The sequence below is a fragment of the Pistacia vera genome, unplaced genomic scaffold (assembly GCF_008641045.1).
Source record: "Pistacia vera cultivar Batoury unplaced genomic scaffold, PisVer_v2 Contig288, whole genome shotgun sequence".
NCBI classification, from domain to species: Eukaryota; Viridiplantae; Streptophyta; class Magnoliopsida; order Sapindales; family Anacardiaceae; genus Pistacia; species Pistacia vera.
The window spans coordinates 512,919-535,335 of record NW_022196099.1 but is presented as its reverse complement, the minus strand read 5'-3'; the positions used below and the strand labels follow the sequence as shown (position 1 = coordinate 535,335).

At 40.5% G+C, this 22,417-nt stretch overlaps 2 protein-coding genes and 1 non-coding gene across 3 annotated transcripts; 1 reads left to right on the top strand and 2 right to left on the bottom strand.

The window, feature by feature from the left end:
• Positions 1 to 14,776: 14,776 nt before the first annotated feature.
• Positions 14,777 to 14,850, bottom strand: TRNAV-AAC. The gene has a single exon. It is a non-coding gene; the product is annotated as a tRNA-Val (tRNA).
• A 58-nt stretch (positions 14,851 to 14,908) lies between these two features.
• On the top strand, positions 14,909 to 19,922 carry LOC116134429 (THO complex subunit 4B-like). The gene is made up of 5 exons (XM_031420106.1): positions 14,909 to 15,221; positions 15,326 to 15,484; positions 18,398 to 18,466; positions 18,549 to 18,733; positions 19,400 to 19,922. Exons 1-5 carry the CDS (start codon positions 15,051 to 15,053, stop codon positions 19,575 to 19,577), a joined length of 762 nt encoding a protein of 253 aa, XP_031275966.1. The 5' UTR covers positions 14,909 to 15,050; the 3' UTR covers positions 19,578 to 19,922.
• An 885-nt stretch (positions 19,923 to 20,807) lies between these two features.
• Positions 20,808 to 21,413, bottom strand: LOC116134433 (histone H4). The gene has a single exon (XM_031420109.1). It carries the CDS (start codon positions 21,322 to 21,324, stop codon positions 21,013 to 21,015), a length of 312 nt encoding a protein of 103 aa, XP_031275969.1. The 5' UTR covers positions 21,325 to 21,413; the 3' UTR covers positions 20,808 to 21,012.
• Positions 21,414 to 22,417: the final 1,004 nt, after the last annotated feature.

Sequence of the window (22,417 nt, the reverse complement as noted above, 5' to 3'; positions counted from 1 at the left end):
ATAAAAATTGTGACAAATCCTGACATAACCAATCAGGTTAGCTGAAGATAAATTAACTAGCTATAGTCCAATAACGAAAAACAGGAGGATTAGTCCCAGAATAAAATGATTATGATCTATGTGGAGGTTTAAATGCAAAACCAGCGATTGCTTTCATCAAATCTATATCAATTAGAAGATCAACATCCTCTTAATTTTTGTTTGTATTGATTGACAATGACAAATCAAACTCTTTGTTGTGTTTGGTAATTGGTCCACATTTTATTTCGAAAAACTTCTACAACATTTGACTAATCAATGATACACACTTTACAAATAAAAAGAAGACAAATTACATTACACGTATATCTTGTAATTTGAGATGAACTGAGTTAGGCTAAAGAAAGAATATAATATAAAACTTAGTGTCTGAGTTCAATTAGAAGTTGCATTGGAGGGTTAACATAAGCTATGGTCCATAACAAAAAAAAGAGGATTTCCTATTTAGTTGTTAATTTTGTCATTATATGTAAATTGACAACCTTAATAATAATTCTAAGAACCGTGTTTCCGTAGATTCAAGAAGATTTATCCTTTGAGAATTATAAATTTACAGAAATTTGAGTCCGTAACATGAAGTTGGGATAAACGGTTTTCTTCGTTGTTTTCTGACAAAGTTGATGAAATTAAACACTAAATTATAAAATTAGAATTAATGAACATAGATGATTTGATTAAGTCTCCAAGAGATATATGTGGCAAAGAGTTTATACTTATCCAATAATGCCATTGGATTCATCACTAGGAAGATGCTGTGGCCAATGTTTATTTTGGCCAGAGAATGTGTAGCAAAGAACAAAGAGTCATAACAAAATAACAATAAAATAGTAAATAACTGCGAGCTAGAGATTGAATATCTGCAAGTCTCAATTTTTGGCTCAAAATGCTATATTCATAGTTGTTTTAAGAGTTTGACGTTAAGAAAGAAAAGGAAATTTACCAACTTTTGGATCAGACCTTGTGTCTTGAGTTGCCTCTGGACGTTGAGATGAAATACGTACTTAAGACATCCAGAATATAATGGGTGACTGTTTATATTCTTTTGTTTATTTTATGTGCATCCCATTATTAAATTGATATTGACACCCCATTATTAAATTGATTAAGATTTTGAAAATATAACTTCGTAGTCATATAAATAAACTGTAATTTATATGCAAATGCTTTAATAAAAATTAAAATGGTCATTAGTTATGAGAATCAAACTGAAGAAGAATTCCGACGGTCCTGTGAAAATTATTGCCAAAAGAAAACTGTTATACCCGGAATAAAGGGCTGACTGGGAAAGTCACGTTACGGGTGTCTGCTCCCGTCAGGCACACCGCACACGTCAGACCTGCAAAATAATATGGAGCTCACACGCGTCCATTCCTCTGCAGCAAGTCGTGCGAAGTCAGCTTGGAAAAAGGAAAATGGACGTAAAGCCGGATTACATCCTGACAATCACACCAACCCTGGATTTAATGATGATACACGTTTCAATTTGATATAAAACGAAGAAGACCCCTCCATTAAGGGGATTCGGCCATTTTTTACAGAGAACGAGACTCTCTCTATTGTAAAAAAAACACTTACTTTTCTTAACCTTTTGTACGTCAGTCCGCCTCGCGACCTGACACACCACTAATATCAATCAAACCAGTGGACGTAGGACTTGCTACCTTACATCCGAACCACTTTAAAAGTCTTCTTTGCATTTATTTCACTTCATGCATCCATCATCACGTGTGTTAATTCATCAAATAGCAATATCCACGTGAGAATTGGTTGGTGCCATAAACGAGCATCAACAGTTTGGCGCTAGAAGGAGGGCCCTGATTTAGCGTCTACCCTTCATCAGGAGAATCTTTGACCTACTGGTCTTACAGCTACAATGGCCCGCCAATCTGAACCTGAGCAGGGGAACCAACATGTTGAAGGAGTCCCCGCGACCTAGAGGGACACCCCTTCCAGCATACCTCCAGTATCGCAAAATGCTGTGGGGAATACCCCGACAGCTCCGCAACTGGACCCTGCCATCCGAAGCTACCTGGAGAGGTTCACAATACTCTCCAGACAGTCAACCAAGGTTGGACCGTTTGGACCAAGGCATGTCGTCCGCGACAGCCGGAGCGGTACAAACCACAAAACTCCTGCAGGTCGCGCGAAAGCGCGGCAAAGGGTGATAGCCTATGCCGCGAGCACTGCAGCGCGTAACGCAAGGGTAAGCAAGTGCAAAAAGTAAGGCTACGGGCTCCCCAAGGGCCAGCGAATACAAAAGGCGCCCCGAGCAGGTGTCGGCAAAGCTGAGACTCGGTGAAAAAGTAGATCCCGAGCTGTCCCATGTCACGTCGCAGCAAACCCAGCGAAAATGCTGGACGCATGATTCCTATCACCACCAGCAGAACGACCCCGATCGTTCCCATGCGGGTGCCCCCCACACCTCGCGGGGCAGTTCGTACCACCGCGTCGTGAAAATGCCCCGCACAATACATCGCCTTCACATGCCTCTAGTCAGCGTGTGTCGAGCGCGGCTGGAAATACCGATCGAGGCGAGGAGGCATCCGACCTCCGAACTCTCGACCGCAACCGGAAGGCCGGGCTCGCATGGGTGAAAACAACCCAGGTATGGCTCCGTTACCACAATTGAGGACTGCACGAGCTCTGGATAGGTTACGGGAGCAACGAAACAACAGGCTCAGTCACCTCTACATCCCCATTTTCTCCTAAGTCTAGCTGTTCCACTTCCACCGGTTCAGAATGCCAGATATGCGGCCGTTTGATGGAAACTATGATCCGCAGGATCATTTATATGAGTTCAACGACTGATGGAGCTCCACCAGGTTTCGGACCTTGCGAAGTCGCTGTTTGGCCGTGACGCTGACCTCTCACGCGAAGCGTTGGTTCAGGTCGCTCCCACGGGATCTTCGGTTCGTGGCCTCAGATGAGCACGACGTTCCTCGGCATTTCCAAGCCAACCGAAATTTTCAATGCCTTTAGACTACCCAGCAATATAAGGCAAGAGAGAGACGAATCCCTGCAGTCTTACATTGATCGCTTCCACAGGGAGCTCAACAAAGTGGCTCACGCACCAGAAGAGTCCATCCGAACTCTTATAATGCTGGAGTTCGCCCGTAAACCAACTGTGGAAAGAACTGCAGGCTGAGGACGATATCTCCCTCACCAGATTCTATAACCTGGCAGAAAAGTATCTCCGAATAGAGAATTCGCTGGCGGCACTCCGCCGCTCGCGATCATGGCACTTCCAGTAGTATGTCAGGTCGGGGAGACAATAGGCGAGCTGATCGCAAAGGAGATATTGACGGTCAGCGAAAAGGGAGAAACCCCCGCTATGACAGAAAAAGTCCTATGCTCCTGTCCCCGTCGCGACTGCGACGGGACCCAGTACATCCGTTGAATGTGTCCATATCTGCAATCCTCGACAAATCCGAGGAAGCCACCTGCTCGGTGAGCCCGAACCAATGAAAACCCCCGCTACGGCTAGAAACAACAAAAAGTATTGCCGTTATCATCGGGAAAATGGGCATCTCACCGATGAATGCCGAGCTCTAAAGCAGGCTATCGAAGAGCTCATCAAGAAGGGGCACTTCAAGGGTACATTGATGACTCCCCAAAAGAAAACCAAGGGGAGCGAAAGAAAAAGCGTCGTGACGCAGCGGGTACGACAGCGTTAACATAATCTTCGGAGGTCCGCACCTCGCGGGAAACACGCGAGGAGCGCAGGAAAGATATGCTTGCGAAGCTCGCAACGACCCATTAGGGTAATGATACTTCGCAGTGACCTCCAAAAGCCCGAAAAGAGGAACCGACACCTTCTGCGAGAAGATAGCCGCTTGCACCATCCTCACGAGGATGCTCTGGTAATCACGCCCCTGATAGGGTGTCATAATGTCTGCAAATCTTGGGACACGGAAGTGGCTGAACATCCTGTTCAAATCCGCTTTCGACAGAATGAACCTGGTCGAGGCGGACTTGAAACTGGCCTCGATGCCTCTTTACGGTTTTACGGGGGATCATCTGATCCCCAATGGGATAATCCAGCTCCAGTCACGCTCGGCGACTATGACGAGGTGACTAGGGTTACCGAATTTTTGGTCGTGGACTATCCTTCGGCCTTCATGGAATCCTGGGGCGACCTCTACTGAGAACCTTCAGGGCAGTCACTTCCATTTATCATCTCAAGATGAAGTTTCCCACTCCAACGGGATAGGGGAGGTAAGCGGGTCGCAAAGCGCATCTCGCGAATGCTATGTAAATCAGTCAGCCAGATGGCCGACAAAGGAAAGGGCATTTCGCGTGTGCCCCCACCATGCTATGGCGATCAGCCGATCAGCAGCACAGCCTGGCCGCGGAGGATACATAGATCCGCGAGTTCAGGAAATCCCCCCAGCGGCCCGGTTGAGGATCTGTTCGAAGTTTCGATTAATCCAAAAGAACCGAGCCGAGCCGAATGCTAAAGTCGAGAGCTGTCTCAACCCTCGCTCGCGTCCGAGCTGGTAAGCTTCTTGAAGGAGAACATTGATGTTTTCGCCTGGTCGCATGCGGATTGGTCGGGATCAGCCCGAACGTTATATGCCATTCACTAAACGCAACATGAAGCTAAGCCAGTTCGCCAAAAGAGAAGGGCAATGGATCCGGAGCGGTACACCGCATTAAATCAGAAGTGGAGAACCTTCTCCGCAATGGATCTATTCGCGGCTCTCTACCCGACCTGGGTTGCTAACCCGGTCTTGGTCAAGAAGCCAAATGGCAAGTGGCGACCTGCGTAGACTTCAGCGACTTGAATAAAGCTTGCCCAAAAGACAGCTTCCCCCTCCCAAGATGACCACTCGTTGACGCCACCTCGCATGAGCTGTTAACTTCATGGATGCATACTCGGGATACAACCAATCCCGATGTATAAGCCAGATGAGGAGCACACGACCTTCATTACGGACCGGGGGCTATACTGCTACAAAGTCATGCCCTTCGGCCTCAAGAATGCGGGTGCGACCTTCAGAGGTTGGTCAACCGAATGTTCTCCGACCAATCGGGAGGACAATAGAGGTCTATGTGAACGACATCTGGTCAAATCCCAGGTCGCCCACATACATATTTCGCATCTCGCTGAGAGGTTTGACATACTCCGACTCTACAGAATGAACTGAACCCTCTCAAATGTTTCGTTCGGAGATCGTCAGGAAAGTTCCTGGGATATATGGTCAATCAGCGGGGCATAGAGGTAAACCCCGAAAAGATTCAAGCTCTGCTCGATATGGAAAGTCCGACCACAAAAAGCAGGTCATGAGTCTGAATGGGCAATAGCGGCACTTAGTCGCTTCATATCAAGGCTAACAACCGCTGTTTACCATTCTTCAATGTTCTGAAAGCCAATAAGAAATTCGAGTGGACTCCCGAATGCGAGCAGGCATTCCAGAGTATAAAAGAGCACTTTGGAAGCCACCACTCCTCTCTAAGCCTCTTCCACGAGAAATCCTGCTCATCTACCTGTCATGTCTCAGTTCGCGGTCAGTGCAGCTTCAATACGAGAAGAAAAGTTCAGTGCCGGTATATTATGCAAGTAAGCGTTTATCGAATGCCGAGATGCGGTACCCGGAAATGAGCGACTAGCTTTTGCCCTGCTGGTCGCGTCTAGAAAGCTGCGACCTTCCTTCCATGCCCATACAATCAACGTAATGACGAGTTACCCTCTCAGGCAGGTCCTCCAGAAACCGGAGCCCTCGGGTAAATTGCTCAAATGGGCCATAGAACTGAGCCAGTTCGACTTAAGGTACACGCCCAGGTCGACTATCAAAGGCAGCTGTTGCAGACTTCATCTCAGAATTTTCCTATCTCCCAGCGAGCAACAGTCTAGCGAAGTCGGGCAAGAAACTATCCAGAACCTGTCGACATGGAACCTCTACGTCGATGGGTCATCGAACAGGAAAGAGCCGGTGCGGGTCTTCTCCTGGTGAGCCCCGAGGGATCCGAATTCATGGTATTCTCCGGTTCGGGTTTAAAGCGACCAACATTGATCCGAATACGAAGCTCTGCTCGCCGATTGCGACTCGCCAAAGAAATGGGTGCAACCGCGATCAGTATTTATAGCGACTCTATCTGTCGTCAACCATCCTAGGGAATACCAAGCTAAGGAGGAGAACATGGTCCGTACCTGAAAGAAGCTAAGGTCTCTCTAGGGTCGTTTAAGCACTTGCGATCGCTCAGATCCCCAGGAGAGCAACTCATAGCAGACGCCTTGGCAAAGATAGCCTCGTCACTATTTCAAGGCTCCTGATAGCATTCCTGTTCCTTTGTCATGGTCCAACCATCGCTCTCGACCGAACAGGCCGTGAACGGTTCAGCCAGATTCCTGATGACTCCCATTGTCCAGTACCTCAAGGATGGGACCTTGCCCAGCGACAAGGTCGAGGCAAGGGTCCTACGAGTAGGTCTGCTCGTTTCACACTCTCGGGATCAGCTGTACAGGAGAGATTCACACCCCACTCCTCCGATGTGTGACCAGCGAAGAAGCAGACTACATCATGAGGGAAATTCATGAGGGGATCTGCGGTAACCACACGCAGCTCGGTCTCTTGTGAACAGATTGTTCGCCAGGGATACTATTGGCCCCGAATCCAGGAAGATGCGCACAACTTTGTCAGAGATGCGACAAGTTTCAGCGGTTCGCGAACGTCCCGCGAGCTCCTCTCACGAGATGATCACTATGTCTAGCCCCTGGCCGTTTTCCATGTGGGGGATCGACCTCATCGCTCCATGCCGTTGGAAAGGGAGGGTCAAGTATGCCGTGGTCGCGGTAGACTATTCACGAAATGGGTCGAAGCCGAGCCGCTAGCCGCGATCACGACCAGAAAGCTGAAAGACTTGTTTTCAAGAATATAGTGTGCCGCACGGAATTCCTCACACCCTCATCTCAGATAATGAAAGCATTTCGACAATGAGGAGTTCAAGCAGTTCTGCGACGAGCTAGGCATCCATAAAATTTTGCCTCGGTCGCCAGACCTCAGGCGATGGCCAAGTTGAAGCAGTCAACAAGACCATCAAGCACACTCTGAAGCCAAGCTCGGGGCAGCCAAAGGAATTGGGCAGACGACCTCCCCGAAGTCTTTGTGGCGTACAGGACAACTCCAAGGACCTCCACCTCGAAAACTCCATTTTCGCTAGCCTATGGCTGCTAAGCGATGATCCCTGTAGAGGTCAGAACTGGGTCTCTTCGGAGGGACTTGTACAATAGGACGAAAACGAAGCACTAATGAGAGCAAGTTTGGATCTGGTCGAAGAGCACCGCAACAAGGTCGCTAAGGATAGCGGCCTACCAACAGCGAGCAAAAGATTCTTCGACTCAAAGGTCAAGCGAAGAGACTTCCAGGTCGGAACCTTGTGCTAAAGGAGTTCTCCTTGGAACCAGAGAGCCGAGCGCGGGGTACAGGACCTAACTGGGAAGGTCCATACCGGTCGACAAAGTAATCAGACAGACCTACCTCTCAAAAGGTTGAACGGTTCCAAGTACCCCGAGCTTGGAATGTCGAGCACCTCCGACCGTACTATCAGTAATCCTGAACTCAACTCTCATTATTTTTGTTAATTTCTTTTTAAAGTGTTACCTTGTTCGCTTAAACAGTTCGTATGTGTTCTTTCACATGTAAAAATTTGTAGGCAATTATGTAAATCGCAAATTGTATTGTACACACATATATGAAAAAGAGCGAACTGCAAATTGAAAGATAATTTCATTCATTTACAAGCAAAAGTCCAAAAACCCGATTACAACAAGGACAGCTCATTATGCCTAAGGCTGGTCGGGAAGATCCTTCGAGCCAGAGCCACCTGCCTGGTCGGTCCCTGGGCGGCCGCGGCAGCCTGGTCGTCCTCTTCGGCCATGATCTGCAAGGTCGCCTGCCAACCCTCCGGGAGATCGGACATGTCCAAATCCGGGTTCCTTGCTCGCAGGGTATAGATACACCCAATCGCGCAGTCCGCGGCCTTTTCTTCCAGCTCCTCCAACTGATTCTGCATTTCATCAGTCAGAGAAGCACTTTCGCCCGACCTCCTGGAGTTCGGCCTCAAGAGCTAGCCTTTCCTGCTCGGAGCCTGCCTATCTTCTTACGCTCGCTGACCGGTGCGAAGGTCGCCTGGAGCTCCTGGTCCTTTTCCTCGACCTCCCTAGAGAGCCTGGCGGTTGTCCTTTGAAGTTCTCTACTTCCTCCGCACGCGATTGAGCTCCGCCCTCTGGAAGTCCACTGTTCGCTGACAGCGTCCTTTGTTTCAAATACCTATTCCTGCTTCGAACGCTGTGGTTCTTTCTGCCTCAACGGACTCCAAACTTTGCTTCAGCTTCGCGACCTCCTCTTGCAGTTCGCTCGCCCCTTTGCGGCTCCCAGCTGCGTCTTCTCCATGGACATCCTCACGCAAGCAACCCCTGTGAGCAGTATATGAGTTAGAAATAAATCAAAATGAAATTTCAAGTCAGCTGGTTTACCTTGCTTAGATGCTGAACACGTGGCCATCAGGTCGTCGCCCGTGTCTGCAAATTCACCGTGACTACTCAATAGCTCGCACTCGAGCAAGCCATATACAATTGGCTGCAAGTACTTGGGCAGACTCCCCAACGAGTCCAGAACAGGCGAGTCCTTCGCCTTGTCGCCAGTCACCGCCTCGCTCGCAGTTCTTTTCCCGACCTCCTGGATTCTTGGCGCGTCCTCAAGGCTCCTCCTCGGATTCGGTCTCAGATTCTTCGACCTGGACCTGTTTCCTCTTCTTGGACCTTTGGGCCGGAGCCTTCCGTCTGGGGCGAGCAGGAGGTGTCGGAGCGACCTGTTCTGTCCTGGTCGCTTCTGCCAGACGAGGCTGCGAAGGCGCAGAAGTTCGCAGTGGTTGTGCGAATAGCACGAGCACTTCGGTCGCCCTCTCCCTCTCCCCTCTCTCTTTCCCTCCTTGATCGAGGGAAAACAAATGGTGCTCGGCGGGACTGCCCAAACTCCTTTGGGGGCATGGTCTCTGCATTTAAACTCGTCAGTAAGGGAATTTATATCACGACCAGAAAGCTACTAGTATAACTTACCGTCCAAGGGTTCTAACGACGCCTTGTCGTTGAAAAAACCGTACTTCCCAGGTTCGCAGTCGTCACAAGCTTCCTCGCGTCCCGCTGTTCCTCCCAGTACCCCGAAAGATACGAGCCTGTTGGGTCGGCGAGTAATTCTTGGCTGGTCGTTCTATTAACTGCATAAGAAAACAGTCGTTACTAATGATCGTGCGAGAGCAGATAACAAACCCAGCGAAAGGAGACCTACTGGGATCCTGAAAATGGCGGTACCGTTACAAAGGAAAAGAAAACTTTGTCTCGTAGGCCCCCGCATTGCTGGGATAGCTGTGTATCCCCGCGCAAGGTAGGTCGCCGAGACAAATAGTAAGAATCCTTGTCCCTACTCTTCTTCAGGTAGTAGGCACACCGACTCCACCGCCGACGCTCTCCCAAGCTGTTCTCGCACACGCAATGTACATCGCGACGGCGATGACATACGTCTTGGCTGTCAGCTCGCATCGGTGCGATCCCGAAATGATCCAGGACCGACCTGATGAAGGATGGAAGGGAATCCTCCCTCCACCCTTGAAGATCTCCTCAGAGATCGCGGCGAGGCCGTCGGGTGGGCGTCGTGACGCCTAGTATAGTCGAGGAACACCTCCGCGCGGATATCGAACTGCCGCTTTATTCTAGCATATTCCTCGGAGGTGAGACCGAGTAGACATCGAGAGCTGCGTCCTCCCTCCCCGCGGACGAACTGCTCCTTCCTCGGGCCTTGATGTTGACGGTTCCATTCCAGTCTGCAACTCGACGACACAGTCTTTGGGCCTTCGTGTTTGTCCCGTGGGGCGGCAAGGGACAAATACTTAAAACCTATGGTGATTCACCCGCCATCCACGGCTCGAATCCATAACGGCGTCGCGACTCCGGTAAACACCGGAAGACCCAACGCCGTGGTTCAACCAAACCAATGCAAAATGAAAAAAGGAAGAACCTTCTCTGTGGTATGGAGCTGGGGCCGAAACTCGTTCCGTTGCCTGAAAAGCGCCGATGTGGAGAAAATGATTCTTGGTTTGCCAAAGTTTGTCACTCGAAGCGAAAGAAATTTCGGTGACCTCATCTGAAGAATACAAAGTTTTTATATGGATTGCGAATCGCGGTTACCACCCCGCGAACCGAAACGGCAGTTCTCTCTCCCTCCGCATTAAATGCGCCCCACGTCGCATTAAATGCCGTAAAAGGGGCGCCATTTCAAACCCCACGTCGCATTAAATGCAGTAATAAGGGCTATCGTTTCAAATGGGTTAAACGTCACGCTGTCAAAACGGCGTCGGGTCATCATACCATGCATTTAATGTGTCTGACAAGCGCTGTAACGCATGCAGAGTGCCTGACAGCGCAAAGCCAGGTTCATTGAACCTCCAGTACAGAAAGGAGCGTCCGTCGAGTCCAGGTCGCTAGGATGAAGATTGTCAGGTCGTTTAGGCAAGGGATCGCGCGAGATCGTGTTCGCTGCGAGTCGTGAGTCGAGCTCACCCCATCCAGGTCAGAGCGACCAAAGCCTCCAGTGTGACTTAGTTTTCAAGGCTCGTTCCTCAACCTTAAAAACTAGGGGGTTCTTTTTACCCGGGAAATAAAGGGCTGACGTGGAAAGTCATGTTACGGTGACCTGCTCCCGTCAGGCAACACGCACACGTCAGACCTGCAAAATAATATGGAGCTCACACGCGTCCATTCCTCTGCAGCATCGTGCGAAGTCAGCTTGGAAAAGGAAAATGGGACGTAAAGCCTTTACATCCTGACAATCACACCAACCCATGGATTTAATGATGTTACACGTTTCAATTTGATATAAAACGAAAGACCCTCATATAAGGGGATTCGGCCATTTTTTACAGGAACGACTCTCTCTCTATTGTAAAGAAACACTTTTTTCTTACCTTTTGTACGTCAGTCCCCTCGCGACCTGACACACACTAATATCATACAAACCAGTGGACGTAGGACTTGCTACCTTAGCATCCGAACCACTTTAAAGTCTTCTTTGCATTTATTTCACTTCATGCATCCATCATCACGTGTTTTAATTCATCAAATAGCAATATCCACGGAGAATTGGTTGATGCCATAAATGAGCATCAACAAAAACTGACACGAATTTTAATGTATGTACAATATAAATAACTAAGAAAATTGGCAAGAAAAATTACCAACATCGACATAATCAAGTAAATCTGTTTGTTGAGCTGTTACTTTTAACTCCACTTTAATGTCCTTTCGAAGACTATTTCCATTTTAACAATTAGACCTAAACTGTAAAGCCATGTCTAAACCACATAAATATGGACCTAAAAGCCATGTCTAAAGTACATAAATAACTGGGTGAGCACGGATAGCGGGTAAAACCACCTGCGGGTAGAATCAGACCCAAAATCGGTACTGTGCGGGTAGGTTCTGGTTCCAATTTTTTGGAACCGACACTGTACGGTTCCGGTCTGGTTCTGGTTCTGGTTCTGATTCTTGTGTGTAGAGGAACCAGAACCGAAACCTGAAAAAAAAAACTTAAAAGGTACCCTGTTTGGAATCTGTAACGGGTACCCGGTTTGGAACCGATTTTGGAATCTGTTTGGAACCTGTTTTGGAACCTATTTGAAACATGTTTTGGAATCTGTTTTGGAACCTGGACTGCAATGAAATATTTATGAAATGTGAATAATGGGGTTTCTATTATTTTACATATAAAAATTTTAAATAGAAAAATTAATTTTTAGAATAACTTAATTAAATAAATATACTAATACAATTATACTTATTACATAATTACACTATATTAAAAATTTAATATATTATAATATTATATAAAGTTTTCATTAATTAAGTGAACAATTAGAATTATGATCCATTAAAGTGTTTTAAATTTTTAATGTTATTAAAAGAACTGTTTTTGAATAAAAAGTATATTTGATTGAATAATAATATATTTGTTATTTACTTCAATTATCAAGTTCTAAGTATATCTATAGTAAATTAACAATTAATTAATTATTATGATAGATTAATAAACATTAATAATTTATTTACTAGTTAAATATCATACTTAATCAATTATAAGTTTATAATATACATATAGTTAAATGATTACTTTAATTATTTAATTTTATAATATTACTTATTAAATAATTATAAATTTAATTAATTATAGCATTACATTTAGATTTATAGTATTATTACTTAATCAATTATAGCATTCATTATAACATTAGTAAAAACTTAATTAAATGATTACAAATTTAATTAATTATAATATTACATTAAAGATTTATAATATGATTACTTAATTCCCTATAACATTACATTATAGTATGATTATATAATTAATTATAACATCACCGCATTAGTGCATTACATAATAAATGGTTACTTAATTGATTATGACATTATATTATAATATTAGTAACTACTAATTTACTATATAAATATTAGCAATTTAGCGTAATACTTATTAAATTATTAGAAATTTAATTAATTACAACATTACATTATAAATTTATAGTACGATTATGTAATTAATTGTAACATTACATTTAGAGGTGGGCAAGCCGATCCCTTGCGGGCCCAAGCCTGGGCCCGTTTGGGACTGGTCCCAATGGGACCAGTCACTCATGGCCTAGGACCCGTCCCAGGCCCATAGAAAAACCAGGACCCAGACCAGGCCTTAGGCCTGGTCGGACTGGTCCCATGGGGCTTGGATAATTTTATTTTCCCCTCTCAATTTTTTTTTACATTTGGGGCTAAAACAAAATTTTAGGGGGTTTTTAATATTTTTTTTGGGGTAAAATTTATAAATTTTTTAGACCTGGAAGATTTTTTTTTTTAATAAATTTTGTAAAATTTTTTTAGCCCTCATAATTTATATTTTTTTAAATTAACAAGGGTTTTTATTTATTTGGCAGGGGATTATATTGAAAAAATACAAAAAAAAATTGGGCCCAGGCCCTCCTCCTATGCCTGGTCCCGTTTTGGGACCAGGCCTCCTAGGTCCGTCCTCCAAGGACCGGTCCTAGGACCGAGTTTTGGAGCTGGGCTTTTGGGCCCGTCCCAAATGCCCAACTCTAATTACATTATAATTAAATGATTACTTAATTAATTATAATATTCTATTATAAACAAATTATTATAATATTATATTGAATTTATTGTATGATTACTTAATTCATTGTAACATTTCAATATTTCATTATAATATGATTAATTGATTGTAAATTAATTATAACATACATTAGATGATTATTTAATTGACTATGACATTATATTATACATTAATTATAACATTACATTATAAACAAATTATTACTTAATTAAATGATTAGAAATTTAATTAATTAAATATTATATAGTTAATAATTACTCAATTAAATATCATTATTATTTATATTATATTATGATCACTTACTTAATAGCATTACATAGTATAATGATTACATAATTAGTTATGAATTTATAATATTATATTATAATATTAGTAATTACTATATTATTACATTACTTAATTAACGATTAAAAATTTAATTAATTATAACATTACCTTATTATTTATATATGATTACTAATCAATTATAACATTCTATTATAAACATTGTATATTAATTAAATGATTAAAAATTTAATTAATTATAATATTAAATTATAGATTTTAGGATGATTACTTATTCATTATAATATATTAACATACATTATACATTAAGTATGATCTTATAATTAATATAACATTACAAATTAAAATATTAAATGTTACTTAATTGATTATGACATTATATTATAACATTATAATTTACTAATTTACACAATACTTAATTAAATGATTAGAATTTTATTAATTATAACATTACATTATAAACTTATAGTATGATTACTTAATTAATTATAACATTCTATTATAAACAATATTACAATACTTAATTAAATGATTAACAATTTAATTAATTATAATATTATATTATAATTAAATAGTATATTACTTAATTAATTATAACATTACAATTTACGTTGTAGTATAATCACTTAATTAATTATAACATTACACAATTAAATGATTATTTAATTAATTATGAGATTATATTATAAACATTAAACATAAGTAATTAATTAAATTATTAGAAATTTAATTGATTGTAACATTACATTATTGTTAGATAACTACTTAAATAATTATAAGTATTTATAACATTACATTATAGTATGATAACTTAATTAATTATAACATTACATTATAATTATTGGTGAAGTTATTTGATGTGAATTGTGATGAATAATTGTTTATGTTTTTTTTATTGACGAATTTTACGTGAATTATGATGAATTGATTGAATTCAAGTGTTGCCTAGAGATTACAGGTTATGAGTTACATTAGACACAAATGAATGAATAATCAAAATTTGTTAGAAGTGTATTTGTAAACTTTTAAAGTATTTTTATTATTTTTTAAACTAATAGGAGGGTAATTGATTTTTTATAGGGTACCCAGAAAAAGAACCGAAACCTGTATTTTAGGTTCCGATTCTCCCGTAAAATACAGGGTATCCGGAACCACTCACCTCTAATAAATATGGACCTAAAAGTTCAGTGAGAATTGGCCCATAACTACATTGCCAATTTGCCATGTCTAAAGCCCATAAAAATTTGGGCCTATAACATTATGGACCGATAAAAACACAAACATGGCGTCGCCCGGACTCGAACCGGAGACCTTCAGTGTGTTAGACTGACGTGATAACCTACTACACCACGACACCGTTGGCATTTGAAGCTCCCAATATATATATAAATCATTTCACTAAATCATATCGCATCTAATTTGTACGTCATCCTTTTATTTTTCCTCCCTTTTCTTTTCGGCAAAACCCTAGCTTAATTCCTCAAAACCCAGCGCCTCTTAGCCCTAACCCACCACCTTCACCACTCAAATTAATTCGCAGTTAGGGTTTATTCGAAGATGACGAGCGCCTTGGATATGTCTCTCGACGATATTATCAAGTCCAACAAAAAATCCGGCGGCCCCAATTCCCGAGGCAGAGGCGGCCGCGGCTGCGGCCGCGGCTCCGGCCTAGGGCCGGCGCGTCGCTCCTTCAAGCGTGGCGCCAATCGGACGGCGCCGTATCCCAAGGTCACTACTTTCTTGGACAATTTCAACGCTGTCGTTTGCGAAATTACTTTGATTCTGGATGTGTCTATGTCGATTTGACTTAAAAGAAATGTTTTTTGTTATAGCCGGGTCAAGCTCCGGTCACCACGTGGCAACACGACATGTTCACGGGCGCTGCACAGGCGAAGGCAAGGGCGGGGGCAACTCGAGCTTCGTCCATAGAAACTGGCACTAAAATTTATGTTTCCAATTTGGATTATGGAGTTTCTAATGGAGACATTAAGGTTAGATTTCTTATTTATAGTTTTTTCGAAAAATGTGAATCATGTTTGGCGTTTTCTATTTTAATTAAGTTCTTGATAATTTAAAATACTTTTGGCATAAGTTTGATTAATTGAATTGAAAACGTTCTTAATGTTGCATAAATTTTAGTGAGAGCAGAGGTGATAAAAGAGAAGTTGCTAGAGTCGCTAGGAGTGAATGAAGGTTGACAATGCTTGGAGTTTACTGTTCTCCCTATGAATATATGTTTAGTATCTTGGAAATTTGTGATGATAGAGTTATAATTTAGTTTATATCTCCCCAAATCTCTCTTGTGAAGAAATTCAGAAAGTGGGCTCTATGAGAAATTGATATTGTCAAGATCTCCACAAGTTTTTTTCCTTTAGTTATACAAGGAAAATTTTAGACCCTCTTATCTACTTTTGTATTGTTGTGCAAAACCCACAAGTAAATTGATATTGTAATTGAATGTAATAAATAACCCAAGGATGCAAAAAAAAGAGGAAAATGAGAGAAAAAAAATAACAAATGAATTTATGAGGTTTAACAAAAGTTCTCTTCTCTTCAGGCAGCAGCGATCTGTCCACTAATATTTAATTAAGGGAATTGTTGAGTTTGCAATTTACAAAAATTTGCGAAAGCAATATGTTGTTTGTAACTAAAGCTACCTAGGAGGTCTTCCTTTATAGAGCCCACAAAAGCCTTAATTCATTTTTAAGTAATGAATATTGAAAAAGGTCACTATTTATTGGCTTCATAAACACACTATTTATATTTCACTTATGAGATAAGTGTAAAATGACTAACCAAACTAATTGAGCTATACCAAAAAAACTCCACTTTGGCTGTATTAGCATCCAAATATGATTTCTAGATTCAAATATTCTTTTACACCAACCAAAAGTAAATTTATCATCACTACTTCTCTCCAAATTGCCCACTGGTGCCATAAATCTGAAGGTGTCAAGCTTTTAGAATATTGATCAAGTCTAGATGATATGTGAGCTTTATCGTTGTGACTACCGTGTCAACATATTTGTTGGATCATCGGCCGTCACAATATTTGGAAGAACTATCTTATCTGTATCAATAACATACCCACACCAAATGAAACCAAACTTTAAATTGAATAACACTTTGACTGTTTCAATACACACTAATTGTCCTCTTCTACAAATCCAAGTTTTGAAGCAACCTTTTTGTAGTCTTGTATGGTTGACAAAGCAACTGTAGGGCTTTATCTCACTAGCACCAGTAGTTGGTAATACACTTTTGCAAGCGTCTGAGATATCCTAAACTTTACTGTTTTTTCAGTTGACAATAGTGTATTGATCTTTGTCGCTCTAGGACTGAGGTACTTTTGCCAACCCTGTAAATTCTGATTCATGTGTTTTCTTTTTCTCTCTAATTCTGCTTATCTTTTATTTGAGTTATTTGATCAATTTAATTACAATATTATTTTATTATGGTGTTTTGCACAACAAAAGTGGTCATTTCTCTTCATAAAGACCAAGATCGCCTCTTTATTATCCATGTGGGACTCCATATCACCACATTCTCCCACTTGGACTAGATTTTTAGTGGAGAGGCGAAATTGACCTTTTTGTTAGTATAGCTAAGTCCATTATATAGCAATGTTTGGGGTTTTTTTAAATACCATTTGTTAGATGATAGTCTTTTGGAGTAAATAGCTTGCTCTCCTACAAATATAAATACCCTGTGGATAATATAACCTATTTGATATTATTAAACTTTTGATGTAATCTGATAAGCTGAATTGATTGAATTATCCTTTTGGCGAATAGGGACTATAATTTAAAATGAGAACGAAGAAAGGAAAGGAAATGGATCTCACCTTGATTGCTTTGTAGAGGATTTTTTTTTTTTTCTTTTTTTTTTTTTCTTTTTTTATTCTGCTGAACTGTTTAGGATCAGAAACAAGTTTATGGAAAGTTCTAATAGAAGATGTGATTGCTTTGTAAAGGATTTTTTTTTTTTTTTTTTTAATTCTACTGAACTGTTTAGGGTCAGAAACAAGTTTATGGAAAGTTCCAATGGAAGGATGATGGTGAATTTTGTTTTGAGTTAAGAGCTATTTGCTTTCTTTTACCCTACCTTAACTCTTTTTCTTGAAACCTCTTAGTTTGTTATGTGTTTTCCCCTTCTTGTTTCCAAATTACTAAAATCTCATTCAATCTCTCACTCAGCAAATATCATCATAGTGAAAGTTCACTCATCAATTGTTACTAATTAATAGTAGTAGGACTTTGTCAGCTAGTGAAAGATTTCAAATATGTGAAAATAAAAGTAAGAGGGAAAAAGTCAGTAGAGAACTACTTTATGGTTCATTTAATGGTTGACAAGTTGTCCTTGATTTTTCTTAATCTCATGTTGAAGTTTCTGTATTTGATGATGGAAATAGCATTTAGGTTCAATAATGAGGTCTTGGAGACGAACTACTGAAACTGTGACCTATTTATGTTATTATTAGACAATTAACTTTTCAGATGAAATAAGAGACCATGAAATTGATTATTCTTACCATTTGTTCCAGGCACTGAATGATATTAGAATTAGAGAGTTTGTTTCCTTTCTCTGTTTCTTATGACTGATTTCAAAATTCTATTGTACCTTTCTTTCATGCAACTATCATTCCTTCATAAGGGAGGCAATTTCATATTGTCTGTGAAAATGAAAAGTAAAATTGAATTATTTAAAAGGTTTTGTTTCTTTTATAGTGTCTGTTGGGAACAATGGCAAGCTTACTTTGATTTTTTGTTCCCATTGTTTAGTTTGTCTTTCTGCCCAAGGCTTTTGATTTATTTAAGAGGACTAAATGATTACATATATGGCCACAAAATATGTGCAGGATAGTATGAAGCTGATTTCTGAATTTTAAATTTATTTCTGTGCAGGATCTCTTTTCCGAGGTTGGTGATCTTAAGCGATATGCAGTTCATTTTGACCGAAGTGGAAGATCAAAGGTGCTCTGTGAAGTTTGGCATTATCTCTGTCCAATAATTGCTTATGTGCTGTTGTACTTACAAGAATAATTCTCTCTCACAGGGAACCGCAGAAGTTGTCTTTTCACGACGAGCAGATGCCTTGGCAGCCGTCAAGAGATACGACAATGTCCAATTAGATGGAAAACCAATGAAACTTGAGATTGTCGGAAGAAATATTGCTGCTTCTGCTGCTGCACCTCCATCTACGAATGGCATGTATGACAATCAAAATGGTGGTTTTAGAAGGTAAGCATTTGACTAAACTATTCACGAGACTTAGGCTGTAAAGTTGCTTTGCTCCTAAGTTGCTTCTCACTTAATCACCTACAATGCTCGCGTTACTGAGTTTTTCACCAGTATCAGAATTTGTTTCTCAATGCACTAAGCATATTTTTTGTTTTATCCCACTGAAACTAAATGTCATTGACTCAACCAAGGGGATAAGGGTTCAAACTATCTTGAAGACACCTATTAAGATATTATGTCAAACAAGTTTGGCTACCAAGGTTGTAGGATCAAAAAATAGCCCCAATCTAGAATTCAATGAACACATGGGAAGGTTGAGGATTTTTTAGGTTCAAGGAAAAAAAAAAAGTGTTTTTGTTATTTGTAATGAGAGAAAGAGTCTAGGATAGGTTTGAGTTGTTATTGATGTTTACTTGATTAACTTATGATAAATAGAACATTGTGTTCCAACTTGTGTACTCAGATCTGTCAAATCCATGTTAGATAGTTTGTGAAACCAGGGTTGTTGATCTACTACATTTACTTAGAATGTAAATTTACTATGAGTTGTGATTTTAGACCATTGTTCTTTTTCTTTTATTTAAATGCTGTATCAGAAACTAAAATTTGTAATTTCTTTTTCTTTTACTTGGCATTAATGTATTATTTCATTTTATTTTGTAACAGCCGCCAAAGAAGAGGTGGTGCCATGGGAGGGCCTCGTCGTGGTGGACGTGGAGTTAGTAGAGGTCGTGGCCGGGGTAGAGGTCAAAGTGAAAAGACGCCATTTTCTGTAGAAGATCTTGATGCTGATTTGGAAAAGTACCATGGTTCAGCAAAGCAATCAGATGCAATGGTTCAGTGAGTTCGCGATATTATTTAAAAGTACAAGAAGAAGCCCAACTCAGTAACAAGACACAATGTTCACTGAGTTCTTCCTCCATTTGCTTGTTAAGGCATCTCCAGTAGCAGCATATTGCGTGTGTGGAGTGGTGATGCCTAAAACCAAGTATATGTAATGTTTCTCAGCATGCTTCCTTATATAGATAGAAACACAGTAATAGTAGTCTGCCTCGAGTTTTTTCCAGGCGTGGGCTTCGGCAGTTTTCTTTTTTCTTTCGTACCTGGGTTATAATGGACATCAACTGTTTGTACTGTTGAAAATTTGTCTTGGTTGTGTTATTTTATTTTTTTTTCTTTTCTTCCTGCCTCACCCTTCTCAGCTGTAGCAGTAAGATACAGAATTAGAGCTGCAAAAACAGTAACCATTTTTGGCGTAATCATCAGTCGATTCTATATCCCCTGGGCTTGTCCTTGTTCTTGAACAAGGTGAGATATGATTAAGGTAGTTTAATCACTAACCTCTGTAGTTCTTTTATGTAATTGGGTTTATGGTCACGAATTTTTTCAACCTTTGCTCTTGACTGGAGTCCGAGATGTCTGAGATGATTGAATTGACTTAATTTAAGTAAATGTGCAACGAAATTTGGTTATTCCAATATTAGTTCACTTGATAAATCTTCAATACTAATTTCATACCAATGCAAGAAGTTTCTTCACATTTTAAAGTTTCTTCACATTTTATAAGTTCACATTTTCATATTATTTAAAAGTTCTTTGCCATTTCTCTTACCCGTTGAAATTGCTTAAACTATCGATTTTGGGCTTTAAAAAGGGCTCCTCGCGCAATAAAGAGCCTGAAATCTAAAGTTATCTAACTCGGTCACTTAATTATGGGTTGGTTCTTTGCTCAATTGAGGGCCTTAAACCTAATTCAGCCTCACTTGACATGGACTATCAATTGGCTTATGCGGCGCATCCTTTTACAATATTCAAGTTAGTTCATTTTAGAATATATGTTATATAAGGTTTTCATATTTTAACATTAAACTCAGTACATAAGGTTTGAACCATAAAGCCCGTGCCAAAGATGAAATATGGCCAAAATAGCAACCAGCCCAAACTGAGCTGAATTTTTTGGCCGCCCACTAAACAAGGTAGCATTAAGCGTTACAACCAGGATTAGAAATTTCAACATAAGTAATCCCGGATTGCTCAAGTTACTAGCTTAAGTCGAAACTGCAATAATTTCATGGATCAAAACACAAATTCCCAATTAAAAATATAATTCTACAGAACTTTTTTTTGGAGAAAACAAGTGCATTTTCATTCCAAATAGAAAACACAATACACTTTTAATAGCTGAACGAAACCCTAACACAAAAATCGAAATTAACCTTAATTAAAGCCACTACACCACCAGATTTACAAAACCCTAGCGCAATCCAGACACCGCCAATTTAACCACCGAAGCCGTAGAGAGTCCTACCCTGCCTCTTGAGAGCGTAGACAACGTCCATGGCTGTAACCGTTTTGCGCCTAGCGTGCTCGGTGTATGTAACGGCATCACGGATGACATTTTCCAAGAAGATCTTGAGGACTCCACGAGTCTCCTCGTAGATCAGACCACTGATTCTCTTCACACCACCTCTCCTGGCCAAACGCCGAATGGCCGGCTTAGTGATGCCCTGAATATTGTCACGCAAGACCTTCCTGTGCCTCTTGGCTCCTCCCTTTCCCAAACCCTTGCCTCCCTTTCCACGACCAGACATTTTCTCGAGAAAGTGTCAAAGAAAATTAGGGATTTCGAAGTAATTTGATATTTTTTCTTTTTGCGTTAAGGCAATGGGTTGATGATGTGGAGGCTGTGCTTTTTATATAGGGAGAGTGAAGGCTTAGATCAGTTTGTGTTTTTTTGGGTGAAGTGAGAGTGGATATTTGGACCGTTGGATTTAGTGTCTATGTACGGTTCAAAATGGCGATCCGCGTCATTTGTTTTTGTTTAAGTGAAATGTGAAATATGAGATCTGGACTGTTGGATCGAGTCTTATCTACGGGTGATAATAGCTATCTGTGTCATTTAGTTTTGGTGGGGTTTCAGCCGTCGATTAAGTTTGAATGAATGGTTAGGAATGGTGATTTTGATGCACTCGGATTGCTGACTTGGCAGGTTTTAGAAACTGAAAAAATTGAAATTACATTTAGTTGGCTCGCAGTTTCGCGCTCAGAATTTGGCAGCGGCAAACATGGGCTCCAAATGAGCTTAAACTCTTTAACCCGAACCCAACCATGAGGACTACAATACTTAACCCAGTTTCATTTTGATGCTCAATCATCGGGCCACTATTAAATTAAAATTTTTATTTAACATTTTAATACAACTTTTATGTCGTCGATATATCATTTGATGTTTCACAAGTTTAAATTAAAATGGGTAAAGCTATCTTTACACTATCCTTTACAATATTTTTATTACATCATGATATGACATATATCATATTTACACAAATTTTTAATTATTTTGAATTTTTAATATTATAATAGAATTATTATTAGTAAAATGATTATAGTGTAATAAAAATTGTGTAAAGGGTGGTATAAAGGTAGTATTACTCAATTAAAATTATACCCACTCCGTTTCAACATATATGTCATTTTAGCAAATTACACACGTTTTAATATACTAATTTTTATAATGTAAACAAATTTATTTTCTTCTACTCCATCTCTTATTTACTCTTCCCTTTCAAAGTGTGGTGAGAAAATTTTTGGTTTTTCTAGCCTATGTAAAAATGCTAGAAGTGTATTACTCTTCCATTTATGTTTTTTCACTACTCACCATAGCTTAACAATGTCATAGTAGAA